A 15711-nucleotide genomic window follows, 5' to 3' on the forward strand; every position below is an offset into this window, starting at 1 on the left:
CAATGCAATGGAAACTAAGAAAATGATACAAAAAATAAATGAATCAAAGAGTTGGTTTTTTGAAAGAATAAATAAAATTGATAAACCCTTAGCAAACCTTATCAAAAAAAGGAAAGAAAAGGCTCAATCTATGCAATCAGGAATGAAAAAGGCGAAGTCGCAGGACATCCCACAGAAATCCAGAGGATCATTAATACCTACTATGGTAAACTGTACTCTAATGAAATGGAAAACACAGAAGAAATCGACAGATTTCTAGATACTTATGAATCACCAAAGTTGAATGAAGAAGATAAAAACATTTTAAACACCCCAATTACAATCAGTGAGATTGAAAATGTAATTAAAAACTTACCAACAAAGAAAAGACCAGGTTCTGATGGATTCACTGCTGAATTTTACAAGACATTTAGAGAAGAACTACTGCCATTACTCTTCAGACTTTTCAATGAAATTGAAAGGGAAGCAATACTTCCAAATTCATTCCTGGAAGCAAGTACTACTTTGATTCCCAAACCAGGGAAAGATGCACCTAAGAAAGAGAACTACAGGCCAATCGCCTTAATGAATATAGATGCAAAAATCCTCAGAGGTCGCAGATTTAGCTCAGTGGTTCAGTGGCCTGCCTCACAAGTGGAAGGACCCGAGTTCAATCCCTGGCACCACAAAAAAAAAAAAGAAATCTTCAGTAAGATACTAGCAAACAGAATACAGAGGATCATCAAGAAGATCATACATCCTGACCAAGTCAGATTCATTCCAGGGATGCAAGGATGGTTCAACATATGTAAATCAATACATGCAATGCACCACATTAGCAAAGTCAAGGAAAAAAACATATGATCCTCTCGATAGATGCAGAAAAAGCATTTGACAAAATTCAACACCCATTCATGAAAAAAACCCTGCAAAAAATTGGAATACATGGTCTATATCTCAACTTAATAAAGGCTATCTATGAAAAACCAACAGGCAACATCATATTAAATGGCCCAAAACTGAAAACCTTCATGTTAAATTCAGGAACAAGACAAGGATGCCCACTATCACCACTCCTCTTTGATATAGTTCTGGAAACATTAGCCAAAGCAATTAGACAAGAGAAAGAAACTAAAGCAATAAAGATAGGAAAGGAAGAAGTTAAACTGTCATTATTTGCTGATGATATGATATTCTATACTGAAGACCAAAAAAACTCCACCAAAAGACTTCTTGACTTAATTGACACTTTTAACAGAGTAGCTGAACACAAGGTCAACAACCAAAAATCAACATAATTCTTGTACACAAATAACAGACTCACTGCATGAGAAAATAGGGAAACAATTCCTTTTACAATAGCACCCAGAAAATGAAGTATCTAGGAATCAATCTAACAAAAGAAGAAAAAGACCTCTACAGTAAAAACTACAGAACTCTGAAAAAAAGAAATTGAAGAAGATATAAGAAAATGGAAAGATATCCCCTGCTCCTGGGTAGGAAGAATCAATATAGTGAAAATGGTTACCAAAACTGCTATACAGATTCAATGCAATACCAATTGAAATTCCAACACTGTACTTCACAGAACTAGAAAGAAAATCCAAAAATTCATTTGGAACCATAAGAGACCTAGAATAGCAAAAGCCATCCTAGGCAACAGACACATGGCAGCAGGTATAATAATTTCCAATCTGAAACTATACTACAAAGCCACTGTGATTAAAAACAGCATGGTACTGGCAAAAAAACAGACCTGTGAATCAGTAGAACAGACTGGAAGACACAAAAACAAATCCAGATGTACTCAGCTACCTCATCTTTGACAAAGGAGCTGAGCATCCCCACTGGAGGAAAGATAGCCTCTTTAATAAAAGGTGTTGGAAAAACTGCCAATCTCAACCTGTCAAAGATTAAAACTAGACCCTTATCTTTCACCCTGCACTAAATTAAAATCCAAAGTGGATTAAAGATCTAAATATTAAAACAGAAACACTAAACTTGCTGGAAGATAAATTAGGCAGAACTCTTGAAGACATTGGCATAGGAGAAGACTTTATGCACAAGTCCTCAGTAGCATGGGAACTAGCAGAAAGAATCAACAACTGGGATCTGCTCTAATTGAAAAGCTTCTGCACTGCAAAAGAAACCATCAACAGAACTAAGAGACAACCTACAATGTGGGAAAATATTTTTACCAACTGCTCCTCAGACAAAGGACTATTATCTAGAATAAATAAAGAACTCAAAACAATCAGCCCCCCCAAATATAAAGACCCAATTCAAAAATGGACATCTGAAATGAACCAACATTTCTCAGACAAAGAAGTGAAAGCAACAAGTAAATATATGAAAATATGTTCCATATCACTGGTCATTCAAGAGATGCAGATGAAAACACTGAGATTCCACCTTACTCCACAAAGAATGGCTGCTATCAAGAAATCAATCAATAACAAATGTTGGCAGGGTTGTGCGGAGAAAGGAACCCTTCTCCATTGTTGGTGTGAGTGCAGACTGGTGCAACCACTATGGAAATCAATATGGAGATACCTCAAAGAGCTAGTTCTAGAGGTTCCATTTGACCCAGCCATAGCTCTGCTGGGTATCTTTCCAAAAGATTTAAAAGAATCATACCACAGTGATATATGTGCACCAATGTTTATAGCAGCACAGTTTGTAATAGCTAAATCTTGGAAACAGCCCATCTGCCCATCTGTTGGATACCGAATAAAGAAGATGTGGTTTTTCTATAAAATGGAATTCTGCTCAGCCATAAGTAATAAGAAATTAGAGTCATGCATAGGAAAATTGACACATATTGAGGATATACTCTTAAGTGAAATAAATAAGTCACACGTGTAAATACCAGTTTCTCTGGTGTGAAAAACTATAATAGTACACAAGATCCTGATGGGATAATTAAGTGTGAAATAGGAAGAAAAGGGCTAAAGGCGTAGGGAAAGTGGGAAGGGTAGGGAAAAGGAAATAAGGGAAAAGAAAAAAATAGGAGAAAATGAAAAATGGAAATAAAGAGTTTGTTAATGGGGAGGGGATCAGGGGGTTAAGGGAGGGCAGGGACAAGGGATTAAAAATGAGAACCAAGACCTGTCATGTGAAGGTACAAGATTCCAGTAATGAATGTAACTGTATTGTAGACCTAGATTGTACCAACGAACTCAATAAAAAGAAAAAAAAAGAAAATCATTAATAGATTTTAGATTTTCCATGATTATATTTCAAATAAGAGGAATCATTCTATTTTTAGTCTTGTGTTCAACTTCTTTCAAAGATTCAGGACAATGTAAAACACATCTATACTGTATATATTATTAATTTGTTCACTTTTACTTTACAATAGTAGTCCCACATGAATTTATCTTCTATGAATTTATCTTCTGTGAATTCAGCAATTGATAGATATTTGCAATTTTCAAATTTTAAGCTATTAGGAATAAAGCCATTATGAATATTTACATGCAAGTAATTTTGTGAGCATATTGTTTACTTGTCATGACTAAATACATAGAAGAGCAATACTGATTCATATGATAAGTAAGTGCTTAACTTTTATAAGGTGCTTCCAAACTGATTTCCAGAGTATAATATCCTTTTCCAAATGTATATATTTTTCCATCTCCAAAAGTAATGTGTGAGTTCCAGTTGTTCTACATTCTCACTAGTATTTGGCCTTGCTAGTCTTTTTAATTTTAGGCCTTATGGTAGGGTGGGAAGTGGTACTGAACTGTTAGTTGAATTTGATTTTCCTGATTAATAATAGCATTTTTTCACATTCTTATTAGTCATTTGTCTTTTGTGAAGAGTCTCACTCAGGATTTTTTTTTAAAAATAATAAATTGTAAATTTTCTCTACACGTTCTGAATACAAGTCTTTCATTTTGTGATTTTATAAATCAGATGTCAGAGGGCCCTCTACACGGATTTCTGGAGCCTTTCTGGGCATTGCTTTTCTTCTCCATTTTCCTGCCTCAAGGATTCTAGATGTTTCCACTGCCCACAAAACTAATTGCTCCTGCAATCAAGACTGCCACATTCTGCTCTGTTTCCAGATCTCTACATCACAGTGGGAAAGTGTCCCTCAGCAGAGAGTTCAATGATTATAAGACTCTTCCTCATGAATTTCCCTGTTCTCAGAAATCCAAGCTTTGCACTACTCATTTTCTAACATCTGAAAACAGTTTTCTCATATTTCCAGATTTAGAGTTGTTTATAATGGAGGTTACAGTTTGTTACTCTAGGTTTCATTCTGTTATCCTGGTTAGTTGTAGAAATACTGCTTAGTGGAATAATTAGGAATGATGTTTCCATACTGTGTAGAGAACAGAAGGCAGATTATATTTTTTAAACAGAGGAATTTATCTATTCATTTATACAGCAATTGTTTAAAAGTATTAAGTATATTTGTTCTCCCTAAAGAATGCAAAAGATAAGGAAAATAGACAGGGAAGCAGATAAGTGTGATACAGCAAAATGCAATGTGACCAGTTATAATAAAGAGAAATGTGCTAAAGATTCATTCAGTGTTTGAAAGATTCAAAAACTACTTCTAGGGGAAAAGCCATGTAACGTGAATCTGAACACTAGTATAGCAACTGTAATTTGAATAAGAGAGCAGGTCATGAGAATACTGTGGCTTCTGGTATAAACTGCTAAAATATGCTAGTCATAACAAAATTTCAATATAGAATAATAGCTACAGGAAGTGGCCTGGCAAAGTAGCTAGAATATCTGTGATTACTTCAGGGAAGCAAAAGTAAATGTTTTGAAACTTCAGTTCCTTGAAGAGATTGGCAGTAAGTGAACATTGAACAGAATCTTTTTGGACATGGGAAATGATTGGTATACAAGTAGTCCTCAGTGACCTTCAGTCCTTAGAGTCTGTGTATTTTTTACATGGAGAGATAAGTTTCTCCAACTGTGTAAAGTTCAATACGAATACAATTCTAATGTTAGTGAAAGGTACTTTTATCCATGTCCTCTTGTATAAGAACTAAAGGGAATTCTATTTTTCCCTAAGAAATGGAAGATATTTTAAGTTTATCAGAAGAGGCTTTTGCGTAGAAGAGAAATTGTTCCTAAACTCAAGCACTAATTTATTTTATGCTTTGAAGAGAAAAGATGTAAAAGGCACAATAAAGCAAAAAGGGTTTCATATTCAGTTTTCCTTGGAATGCTGAGATGGAAGAATTCTAGACAGGATACGTATGAAGGAAGTACATTTTAAAAGCACAAAGAAAGGAAGAACTGTAGTGAGAAAATGTGAAATTATTGGATCCGAACGAATTAATTATGGAAGGATCAAACTCATAGAGCATGGAGAGGTGCCAGTTTATAAACACAGCTTTTCTCCTTCATTTGCCCAAGCAATCAGCCTATCAGGAAGTTTTCCTCAAGTGCAAGTTTCATGTTGCAGTCTCAGCAAACCTGGATTCTGACTTAAAGATGGAAGAGTCTGATCTTTTATGCTTTGATTTTGAGCAAAAAGATTTGGAGTAAGGGGGGATGTTCTCTAGAGGTGAGAGCCCTCCCTGAGCTAAATTCTTATATATGCACCCAACCATTTGTACACAGGCTTGGAAGAACAGGAGTCCCACCCATGTTTGACTAAAACCATTAATTGACTGTATTACAGAATCTTAGGTGAAACAGATCTTCACAATACCTTACCAATTCATACATTAAACTGAAAAACCTAAAGTTTAGGTCTTCATGTTACCTAACACACATTGCTAATTTCCAGTCAAGTAAAAATAATGAACAAAGACATCTAGATCAGTGATCTTTTGATGTGATTATATCACACTATTCCTTAAACTGTATGTCATGGCTTGAATCCAGATGTCCCCTCATGACCTCATGTCCTCATATGTAGGGTTTTTCAACAGTGGCTGGATCTAGAATGTGTGAGTGTGGATGATGAAGAGCGTAAGATGCTAAATTAATACACTGATTGGTTTAGCATAGTTCAAGCTGTAGATAATGGAAAAGTCCTTTATGGTTATGGGTGGCACCTCCCAAAAGGCTTTTAGCTTGGATGGGATAAAATAAACAGAAGGAAAGCTGGTTGCTGCTGCCTCTTGCCTGCCCTGCTTTGACTCTTCTGCGAGGACCCTCTGCCATACCTTGATGTCTTGGAGCCAGCTGACTATAGAGTTAACCCCCTATAAACTATGAACTAAAGGAAATATTTCCTCATTGAACTTGTGGGTGTTGGGAATTTTGTCTCAGCAACAAGAACATAACTAATACACTGTGAAATGGAAAGTTTTTTAATTACACCATGCCCACACGAGGATATAAACAGAATTAGGAGCTCCTGGATTCTGGTGCTATCTTGCATAGATTATATTATGTCTTTTACAGATTTTAGTGCAAGTTTACATTTATAGTGTATCGTTTCCCCTACTTTATCACGTGTACAATCATAATCCATAATACCGTAGGAGTGCTGTGGTAATTAATTAGTATTCACAAGATGAGACAGAGTGGCCTAGTTGAGAAAAATATGAAATAGATATTTACTATCCCTGTTTACCCTATATTTAATGAGGCGAAACAAATGTTTTGATTATAACAGCAGCTCCCTTCTTGTTAAATGTATATCAAAACCTTATTCCTAGAGGGAAAGCCGAAAAGTCCTATCGAGATAATTTGGATAGATTCGTGATGCTCCAGGACAAGACTGTACCTGCTGAAGACCTCCTAGGAGGAGCAAGGTGTTCCTCACTGTTCTAGGATTCCCTCTCTATCCCCACCCCGGTCATAGTTACATTTGCTTCCCCCGATGCATGCACGGCACTCTGTGTCGAGTCATCTGTTATATTTGTGCATCGGACATACTGAATAAAAGGCGGCAGGTTCAGGGGGTTTTGGGGACCAGAGCAGCGTTGATCAGGCCCAAAGCCCAGCTTCTTCTCAAAGTCTCATTTTTTCCTACCTTTTTTGCATAATGAGTCAATTCGCCTTGTGCTGTCTTGGCTCGCAGGAGACTAGGATTTACTGCAGAGGTCCTGGTGACGTCCCCTTTCTCCTCTCCCTACAATATGTCATTTTCAGGGAGGCTGGTTCTAGGAGATATTATAAGGGTTCATTTAAGATATTTAAAAGATGCACTTTAAGAGAAGATATTGAGAGTATTTACCATCCCTCCAGGCTGGCACTGAAGCAAAAGGCACCAGCATTACTGCTCTGTTCCCCAAGGTCAACTGAAATGAGGTCACCACCCCATTCTCATTGAGACACAGGGCACATTTTGGGTCTCCTATTTAAGATCAGTAACTGTGACCATAGCCCAGCCACTAGAGTCCTCAGAGTAACAAGGACTGCGAATAAGCACTTTGGTGGAGTTTCACGGACAACTTTGCTGTGCTTCTGCAACCTTCAGCTGATTCGGGACACGCCAGGATTAGAATCACTGAGGCACATCAGTCTGAGTGGATTTTATGATGAGTACGGCTTGAATGGTATAGTGAAAGCATCAATCACTCTTCGCATGAGACTCCAATTTTCAGAAATGGAAGGGAGAAATGAGGTTATTATGAGGATGAAGGAGACATGCTTTTATTTTTTTCAGCAAAGGATGCTCAATGCTGGATTTAAGGAAGAACTTTTAGAATGCATGAGTAATTGGGTATTATTTAATTGGGAAACCTGGAATCATTTTGAAAGGCATATTTAAAATACTTTCCAGAGTCTTTAGGTGATTCAAGATCTGTTTAAAACAAATGGATTATTTTGTTTTCTGTCTTTTTTTCTTGTGTTTTTCAGTGTCTATAATGACATAGAGCACATTCAATTTTTAGCTCTGAAGAATTACTTGGGCTTCTCAGGTTCATATTTATTTGTCCCACTAAGTAACCATCAATATTTTTTCTTCTTTTATCTTATTTGAAAGTTTATTCTCTAATTTTTGACATATTTATATTTATTAAAGAAAACTTGAGTGTTAGTACTAATACAAGAGAACATTTTTTGCATATCCTAAACATCAAGATGTATTACTGTGTATGTAACTACTGACTACTTCCTCTGTCTGCTTACATTTAGAGGTAAATAAAGCCATTTACTTTAATTACCCATGTCGAAGGCAGAGCTGTGCTCTAGTAAACATCCCAGCACCTTGTGTCAACAAAATTATTTCACACATTGAAAATGTGGAGTCAAAAATACAGGAGCATTTGAAACAGGTAAGGGACTTATTTAAAATGCTAACATTTAAATGTTCTGTAGAACATATAAATCTCTTATTTAAAGACCACATAAAATTGTTTTTATTTTTGAAATGGTAATTATAATAATATTTAGAATTTGGGGCCAAGATGTGTAATTTTCCAGTCTAGACATGTTTTTGATAGTCTCACTCCAAAAGGGTGAAACGACCTTATTAAATAGATTTTTTTCCCCTACCTGCTTGTTCTTTATCCAGAGGCAATCATGCTAAGTAGCAATTTCCACAAGCCAACTTGACTGGTAAATTAAATAGTATTTACATTCTTTTTTTGGATGCTAAACTGATTAAATGATTAGATGACTAAATTGGAATATAAAAGGACAGTGTGACCTTTTTAATGAGTTGTTTTGTTCTTAAGAAATACTTAAGTCTGTTGAAAGAGAATATAATGGTTCTTTATCTTTTTAACCTGTTCAAATTTGACTTTGTCATTTTGAAGGGAGCTCAATCTTGTAAGCACTAAAACTCTTATTTTCAAAGGATGACTTAGGAAAGATTTAAAAAAAAGACTTTTATGAAGATTATATCTTCCTTCAACTAATGCAGAATTAGACTGCCAAAGTAGATGGATAAATTTAATAGGGACTTATACTATTTCTTTTTTCTTGCTACTATTACTTGATCTAGTTCAGACAATGTCCTGATGGGTCACTCATTATTAGAGTAGGATGTCTTCTCTTTTGGGAGAAATTAGTACAGACACTAGGATCATAGGCTTTAGAACAGCATGTTCTCTGACGTTAGATGGGTATGGAGAAAAAGAGATAATATGTGAGGACAAATGCCAACAAAGGATATGTGCTCAATATATACTAACTACTGTTATTTCTATGTCATTAAATATCATTCATTCTCTGTTTCCTCTATATTTCTCCAAATTAGAGTATTCTTTTATGAAATGCTTTGCATGTCACAAGACTGATGGTATTCTAGGCCTTGAGGAATTTTTTGAGGAAATACAAAAGAATGAATATCCATTGATATGATATACTGTACACTTTATATCTATTGTAATTAACAATCCATTTGTTAAAGTAATGAAAATAGATTCACAGATGTTTTAATAGACAATTGTAATAACTACCAAAATCCTAATACCATGTTTTTCTCTTAGACCTCATAAAACTACCATTGATTGTTGCTGGTGTATGCATCTAATTGGTAGTTAGGGAAATAGCAATTTAAAATAATTTAGCATCTTGCTCAAGGTCACAAGACAGAATGGGGTAGGGGGAGCAAACACTCTTGTTTACAAACCACATGTCCTCCTACCAATCTCAGCTGGAACTCTGAACACGTGACCAAGTGCTAACCTTCATGGATAATGATCAAGTAGATCATCTTAGATAAAAGAGTTTACAAAATAAGCTATTCTAAATTTAGGAAAATTTAAAAACAGATCTTTCATATGTAAATAATTTTTATGTTCTTTTTAAAAATTCACTCCTATTTTATAGGTTACACAGGTAAATGGCTTTTGTTTTGACAGATGTGTATATACACATAACATATTCATTTTCAGTCTTCCATCAACTCCACCTTTACTTTTCCCTACCCAACGAGTTTCACATGTTGGGGGAAATTTCAGTGTCTCCAGTTACTTTATATACATACCAAGAAGTGGTGTAGCTGGATCGAATGAAACCTCTATTTTTAGCTTTTTTTTAAGGAATCTCTATATTGATTTCTATGATGACTGCACTGATTTACATTTCCACCATCAGTGTAAAAGGCTTCCTTTTACCTTTCATCCTCACCTGCATTTATTGTTCAATTTTTGTATCCTTGATGATAGAATGTCAGTGTAATTTTGATTTGTATTTTCCTAATGCTTAAGGAGATAAACGATTTTTCATATACTAATGGCCATTCATACTTCTTCTTTTGAGAGGTACATGTTAAATTCATTTACTCATTTAATGATTCACCTATGTGATTTTTTGTTCCATGATGGCTAACTGCAAATCTGTCTTCTAGATCTGATATTCTGTCCTCACATTGGTTGATTCTTCTGCATATCCCTTCAATAGAATTTTTAATCTCCTGGATATCTCCTTGAATCTGCTTTATGAATTCCATTTCTTTCCTACATTGGGCTTTCCATTGTTTTCCTAACTCCTCTATTTTTTTTTATTTGTATCTACTCTAGATTCACTAACCATGTCCTTCATTATGATCATCATCTTTGAAGTTCTCTGAGAAATTATTTCTAATGTCATATTTTTCTAGAGCTTCATTCATCTACCTGCTTTGTTACTTCTGCTGTTACCATTTCAGAGAGTTCAGGTGGGTGGTTTTTGAATTTTTCAACCTCACTATCCCCTAGCAAGCTGGAAGTCTGGGGTTGCAGCTTGCTTCCATGTCTTCTAACTTTCTGATTTTTTTTCTTTGTAAACTGTTTATGGTAGGTTACTTTCTTGGTAGTACTGAGAGCTACTTAGGAAATGACAGTGGTTCCTTTTCAGAGACAAGATGTCTCTAGGTACACCTGTCTTTTGTCTTTTGAGTCTATTGAAAGATCCGACCTCTTTAATTTATTGAGGATGAGAAGTTACTGCTTATTTGGCCGAGCCCCTGGTTCTTTGCCACTGACCTAAAGTATTGTTATGACCCTCAGGCCATAACAGGAAAGATGCCTTGTTTTGGCATACAGGGAAGAAAAACTGCTTACAATAACTATGTCACCTTGATGAAAGTAGTACAGTCAGTAATAACAATAGTATCAAGCATAGCCTAAGAAATGATAAAATGTGGCAATTATTAATTTGCCACCCTTAACTGTATTAAGAAGACTTGTAGTTATTTAACAAAATCTAAAACAAAGCACAAGATTGTATACAGTAAATATCCCCTCAATATAAAGGTTTTACCTTCAGGGGAAAATTTAAAGGGAGTAAAAGGAAAACAATAGAGAAATAGAAGAACAGAAAGAGATTAGAATCAAGGCTAAAGGATAAACTTTGGGAACCTGGTGAAAAAGACAGGAGGGAAAAAAAGAAAGAAACACAAATCAGAACAAAACAACACAAAAAATAGAAACAATATTCACACTCATGTAAAACAGGAACAAACAAGAAAAATAAAAGAAAGTAAAGAAAGAAAGAGAGAAAAACATGTCCACTTCTGGGTGTGTCTCTGCTGGGACTGGTAGACAAACCGGGCAGACAGAATCAGGACCTGTGTTGGTTAAACCAGGCGGTAGGCCCAATAAGCCTGCAGTAAAATTACAGCAGGGTGGTGGATAATCCCAGCAAGCCTGCACTTTTAACTCCACTCAAGTTTAGGCTGATCCTGGTATCTGGCTGTGAGGCTGGAACCTGAGTTGTTCAGTACACTACGTACAGTGTGCCTCTTGCCAACTTGAACTTGGCTTCCTGAACCCTGGTATCTCCCACTTCAGCACCTCACTCCGACACTGGGAGCCCCGACATGGAGCCAACCTAAGGCTGCTCTGAGTTCTGGGTTCAGTTGGCTCCTTTCCAAAATGGTGACTGGGTAGTCACCCTCACCAACCACTGCAGCCCACAGCATCCACCGCTCCATTCCACTGGTGTGTTTCTCCACGGAGGCTTCTGGAGTCACCAGCAGTCACCAGGCCTCTGGAGGTACAAGCCATTGCTTCTGTCCCACTGCAAGCTGAGATTCAGGTTGAAAGTGCCATTTTGTCACCTCCTTCCACTTCTGCATCATGGTCCCTCTCTTCACTTTCCCTGTGGGCTCCAATTCTTGCTTCAGATCCTTGCTGGGTCTCAGGGACTCACTTCCTCCCTTCTTCTCTGCCCCATGGTAACTATATCCAGTGTCTGGACTCTAAACCCAGGAGAGTCTTGCGATGTGATTTTTTTTTTTTTTTTTTTTGGTGTTAAAGTTTTTGAGTTCTTTGTGAAGTCTAGATATTAATTTTCTGAAGAGTTAACTGGTAACAATTTTCTTTCATTCTGAAAGCTATTTCTTCACTCAATTGGTTGTTTCTCCTGTGAAGAAACTTTTTAATTTGTATTCTCATTTATTGATTCTTGCTGTTATTTACTATGCTATTGGAGTTTTAATCAGGAAATCCTTTCCTTTACTTATGTCTTCACGTATTTCTGCTGTTTTCTTTCAGCAGATTCAAACTTTCAGGCCTTCTAACCATGTCTTCGATTTATTCTGAATCGATGTTGACACAGGAGGAGAGACAGGGTTCTAGTTTCAGTCTTCTGTAAGTGGGTATGGAAATTGCCCAGCACCATTTGTTAGAGTCTGTCTTTTCCTCAACTATATATTTAGTGCCTTTACCCAGAATCAAATGTCTGCAGTTGCATGTACTTGATTCTGTGTGCTCTATTCTGTTCCACTGATCTGCATGTCTATTTTTGTTCCAGTATGTTTTTGTTACTTTGGCTTTGTAATTTGCAGTTGGGTAATGTGATGCCTCTAGCCTTGCTGTTTTTGCTAAGAATTTTTTTTTTTTTTGCTACTCCATCTCTTTTATCTTTCCATGTACATTTTATGATTTGATTAATCTTATTAATCTTTTCAGTTTTGTGAAGAATGTCACCCGCATTTTGGTGGGTATTGCACTGAATCTGTACATCAATTTGGTAATGTGGCCATTTTGACAATATTCTGCCAGTCCATGAGCATAAAAGGTCTTTTGACCTTCTGATATCATCTTTAATTTCTTTCTTCAGTGTTCTGAAACTTTTATTTTAAATGCCTTTCACTTTCTTATTTAGGTCAGTCCATAGATATTTTACTTTACTTGAAGCTAATACAAATGGAATTGTTTTCCTAATTTCTTTTTCAACTGGTTCTTTATTGGTGTATCCTAAAGCTATTAATTTTTAATGTTGATTTTATATCTTGCTACATTGCTGTTTTCATTTATTAGTTCTAAAAGTCTTTTGGTAGTCTTTACCCTTCCGAGTATAGAATCATAAAAGTACAAAGGAGGATAATTTGGCTGCTTTCATTCATATTTCTAGTTTTTTTTTTCTTTTGGTCAATTGCTCTAGCTAAAATTTCAAGCAACTACATTGAATATAATGCTAAATGTGGACATTCATGGCTCATTCTTAATTTCAATGGAAATGTTGTCAGTGTTTTCTCCACTCAGAATGATGTTGTCTGTGGGTTTGTAATATGTGGGCATTACTATATTCGGGAATGATCTTTCAATACCTAGTTTCATTGGAGGCTGTTATCATGAAGGGCTATTGAATTTTTATCCTGGGTTCTATTTATGTTGTACATTATATTTATCTATTTGTATAGGTTGAAATTTTCTTGCATCTCTGAAATGAAACCAACTTGATTGTGATATATGATCTTTGTCATGATTTATTGAATTTGATTTTCAACTATTTAATTAAAGATTTTTATATCTATGTAATTTGATTTTTTATGGTTGTGTCCTTCTCTGATTGTGATAGCAGGGTAATGTTGGCCTTGTAGAATGAATTTGGAAGTATTCATCCACTTTTTACTTCATGGACTGTTTTGGGGAATAATGGCATTATTTCCTCTTTAATGATGTGACAAAATTAAATCATGAACCTGTCTGGTCCTGGGCTTTTTTGTTGTTGTTGTTGGTAGAGTTTTAATTATTTCTTCTATCTCATTACTTTTAATTGCTCTCTTTCATTTTTTATGTCCTCTTGGTTCAGTATTGGTAGACCAAATAAATATTTATTCAATTTTTCTAGATTCTACAATTTATTAGAGTATAGTTTTCAAAGTATTCCTAATTAATCCTCTGGATATCAGTGGTGTCTCTCGTAACATTTTCTTTTTATCTCTAATTATGTTGATTTGTATCTGTCTCCCTTTCTTTTGGTTAGTTTAGCTAAGAGTTTATCAGCCTTACTTATTTTTTTAAGGCACTGATGCTGCTTCATTTTATTAAACCTATGTATTGTTCTTTTAGTTTCTACCTCCTTAATCTCAGGTGGTATCTTGTTACATAGTTTTTTACTGTCAAGTTTGGTTTTGGGTTGTTCATTTTTTTTAAGACCTTGAGATGTGTGATTGTGTTATTTATTTGAGCTTTTTCTGAGTTTTTGACGTAAGCACTCTAAGCTTCCCTCTTTGAACTGCTTTTGCTGTACCCCAGAGATTCTGATGTGCTATATTTACATTTTCATTTTATTTCAAAAATGTTTTATTCCCAGTTTCTCTCAATGCCTAACTGATTGTTCAAAAGTGAATTATTCAATCTTGTATTTGTATTTGCAAAGTTTCTCTGGGTTCTTTTGTGGTTAATTTCTAATTTCATCCACCATGATCTGATAAGATATAATAAATTATTTCAATTTTTGTATTTGTTAAATTTTGCTTTACGGCCTCAAATATTATCAGTTTTGGTGAACATTCCATGACCTGCTGAGAAAAATAGTCATTCTGTAGTTGGAGGGTGAAGTGGTCTGCAGAGTTCTGTGAAGTCCATTTGATCTATGGCATAGTTTAACTACAACATATCTTTACTAAATATTTGTCTGGATGACCTCTGTGTTGCTAAGAGTGGAATACTGAAATCAAGCACTATTTTGAAATGGGACATATGTGTACCATATGTTGAATTGTGTTTGTTTTATGAAATTGGATATACCAATGTTTGGTAAATATATATTTACAAATATTATATTTTCTTAGTAGATTTTCTTCCTCTACCAATATGTTATGGCTTTCTTTGTCTCATCTGATGTATTTGGTCTTGAAATCTGCTTTTTTATATATAAGTATAACTATTTCTGATTGTGTAATTCTATGATCTGTGTTTGAAATATTGTGTAACCTTTACAATAACTAACAATCATGTATTGTATAATCATATTTATATGAAATGTTCAAAATAGGTGAACCTTTAGAGATAGAAAGCAGATTGGTGGCTTTCTGGAACAGGCGGTAACTGCTAATGGTTATGGAGATTCTTCTGGGAAGATCTCTGTTTGTTTTTAACCAGGGTAATCTTAGTCTTTATTAAAGTTCTATAAGTAAGTGTTAAGGTGGTGTTTACCTTGGGCATGAAACACATTCAGTGAGTGAAAGATCTTTTTTAATCAACCATTGCATTTAAGTTTTCATTATACCATGATGATTTCTACTGTAGTCAGAATGAATACAATAGAGCCATGATTAGAAGTAAGGCATCTAAAGCTTGTTCACTCACTCGGAGGTTTCATTGCAAAGTAGAAAGAAAAATTCTTCCCAATAGAACCACTGTGAATTTTCCTCTATATTTCTATAAAGGATCAAAAATGCAAAATAATGGAAAAATTGCTTCCAAAACTTCACATGCAAATAAAATATTTAATTTTATTCTTTCTTCCACATTATTCCCTGAAACTTCCTAGTCTATAGATTTATTTAATTTGGAATGAAGTTTATTGATGTGTAATTTTCCTCTTCATTTAATCAATATGAGTCAATCAGATGCTACCATAATTTAAAATGATTAGAAAGTACTTAGAAAACATTCCTTAAAATATTAAGAGCAGATG

The 15711-nt window shown here is 35.1% G+C and overlaps 1 protein-coding gene across 1 annotated transcript in view; it reads left to right on the top strand.

Annotated features, from left to right (window-relative positions):
• Ccdc178 (coiled-coil domain containing 178) overlaps nt 1–15711 on the top strand; it is a 373788-nt gene that overhangs the window by 41770 nt on the left and 316307 nt on the right. Inside the window, exon 4 of the mRNA XM_033757579.1 lies at nt 8047–8186. Within this exon, the coding sequence (XP_033613470.1) occupies nt 8047–8186 (140 nt within the window). The remainder of the gene's footprint in view (nt 1–8046; nt 8187–15711) is intronic.

Source organism: Fukomys damarensis, unplaced genomic scaffold, assembly GCF_012274545.1.
Source record: "Fukomys damarensis isolate Sample0158 unplaced genomic scaffold, DMR_v1.0_HiC HiC_scaffold_30, whole genome shotgun sequence".
Taxonomy (NCBI): domain Eukaryota; kingdom Metazoa; phylum Chordata; class Mammalia; order Rodentia; family Bathyergidae; genus Fukomys; species Fukomys damarensis.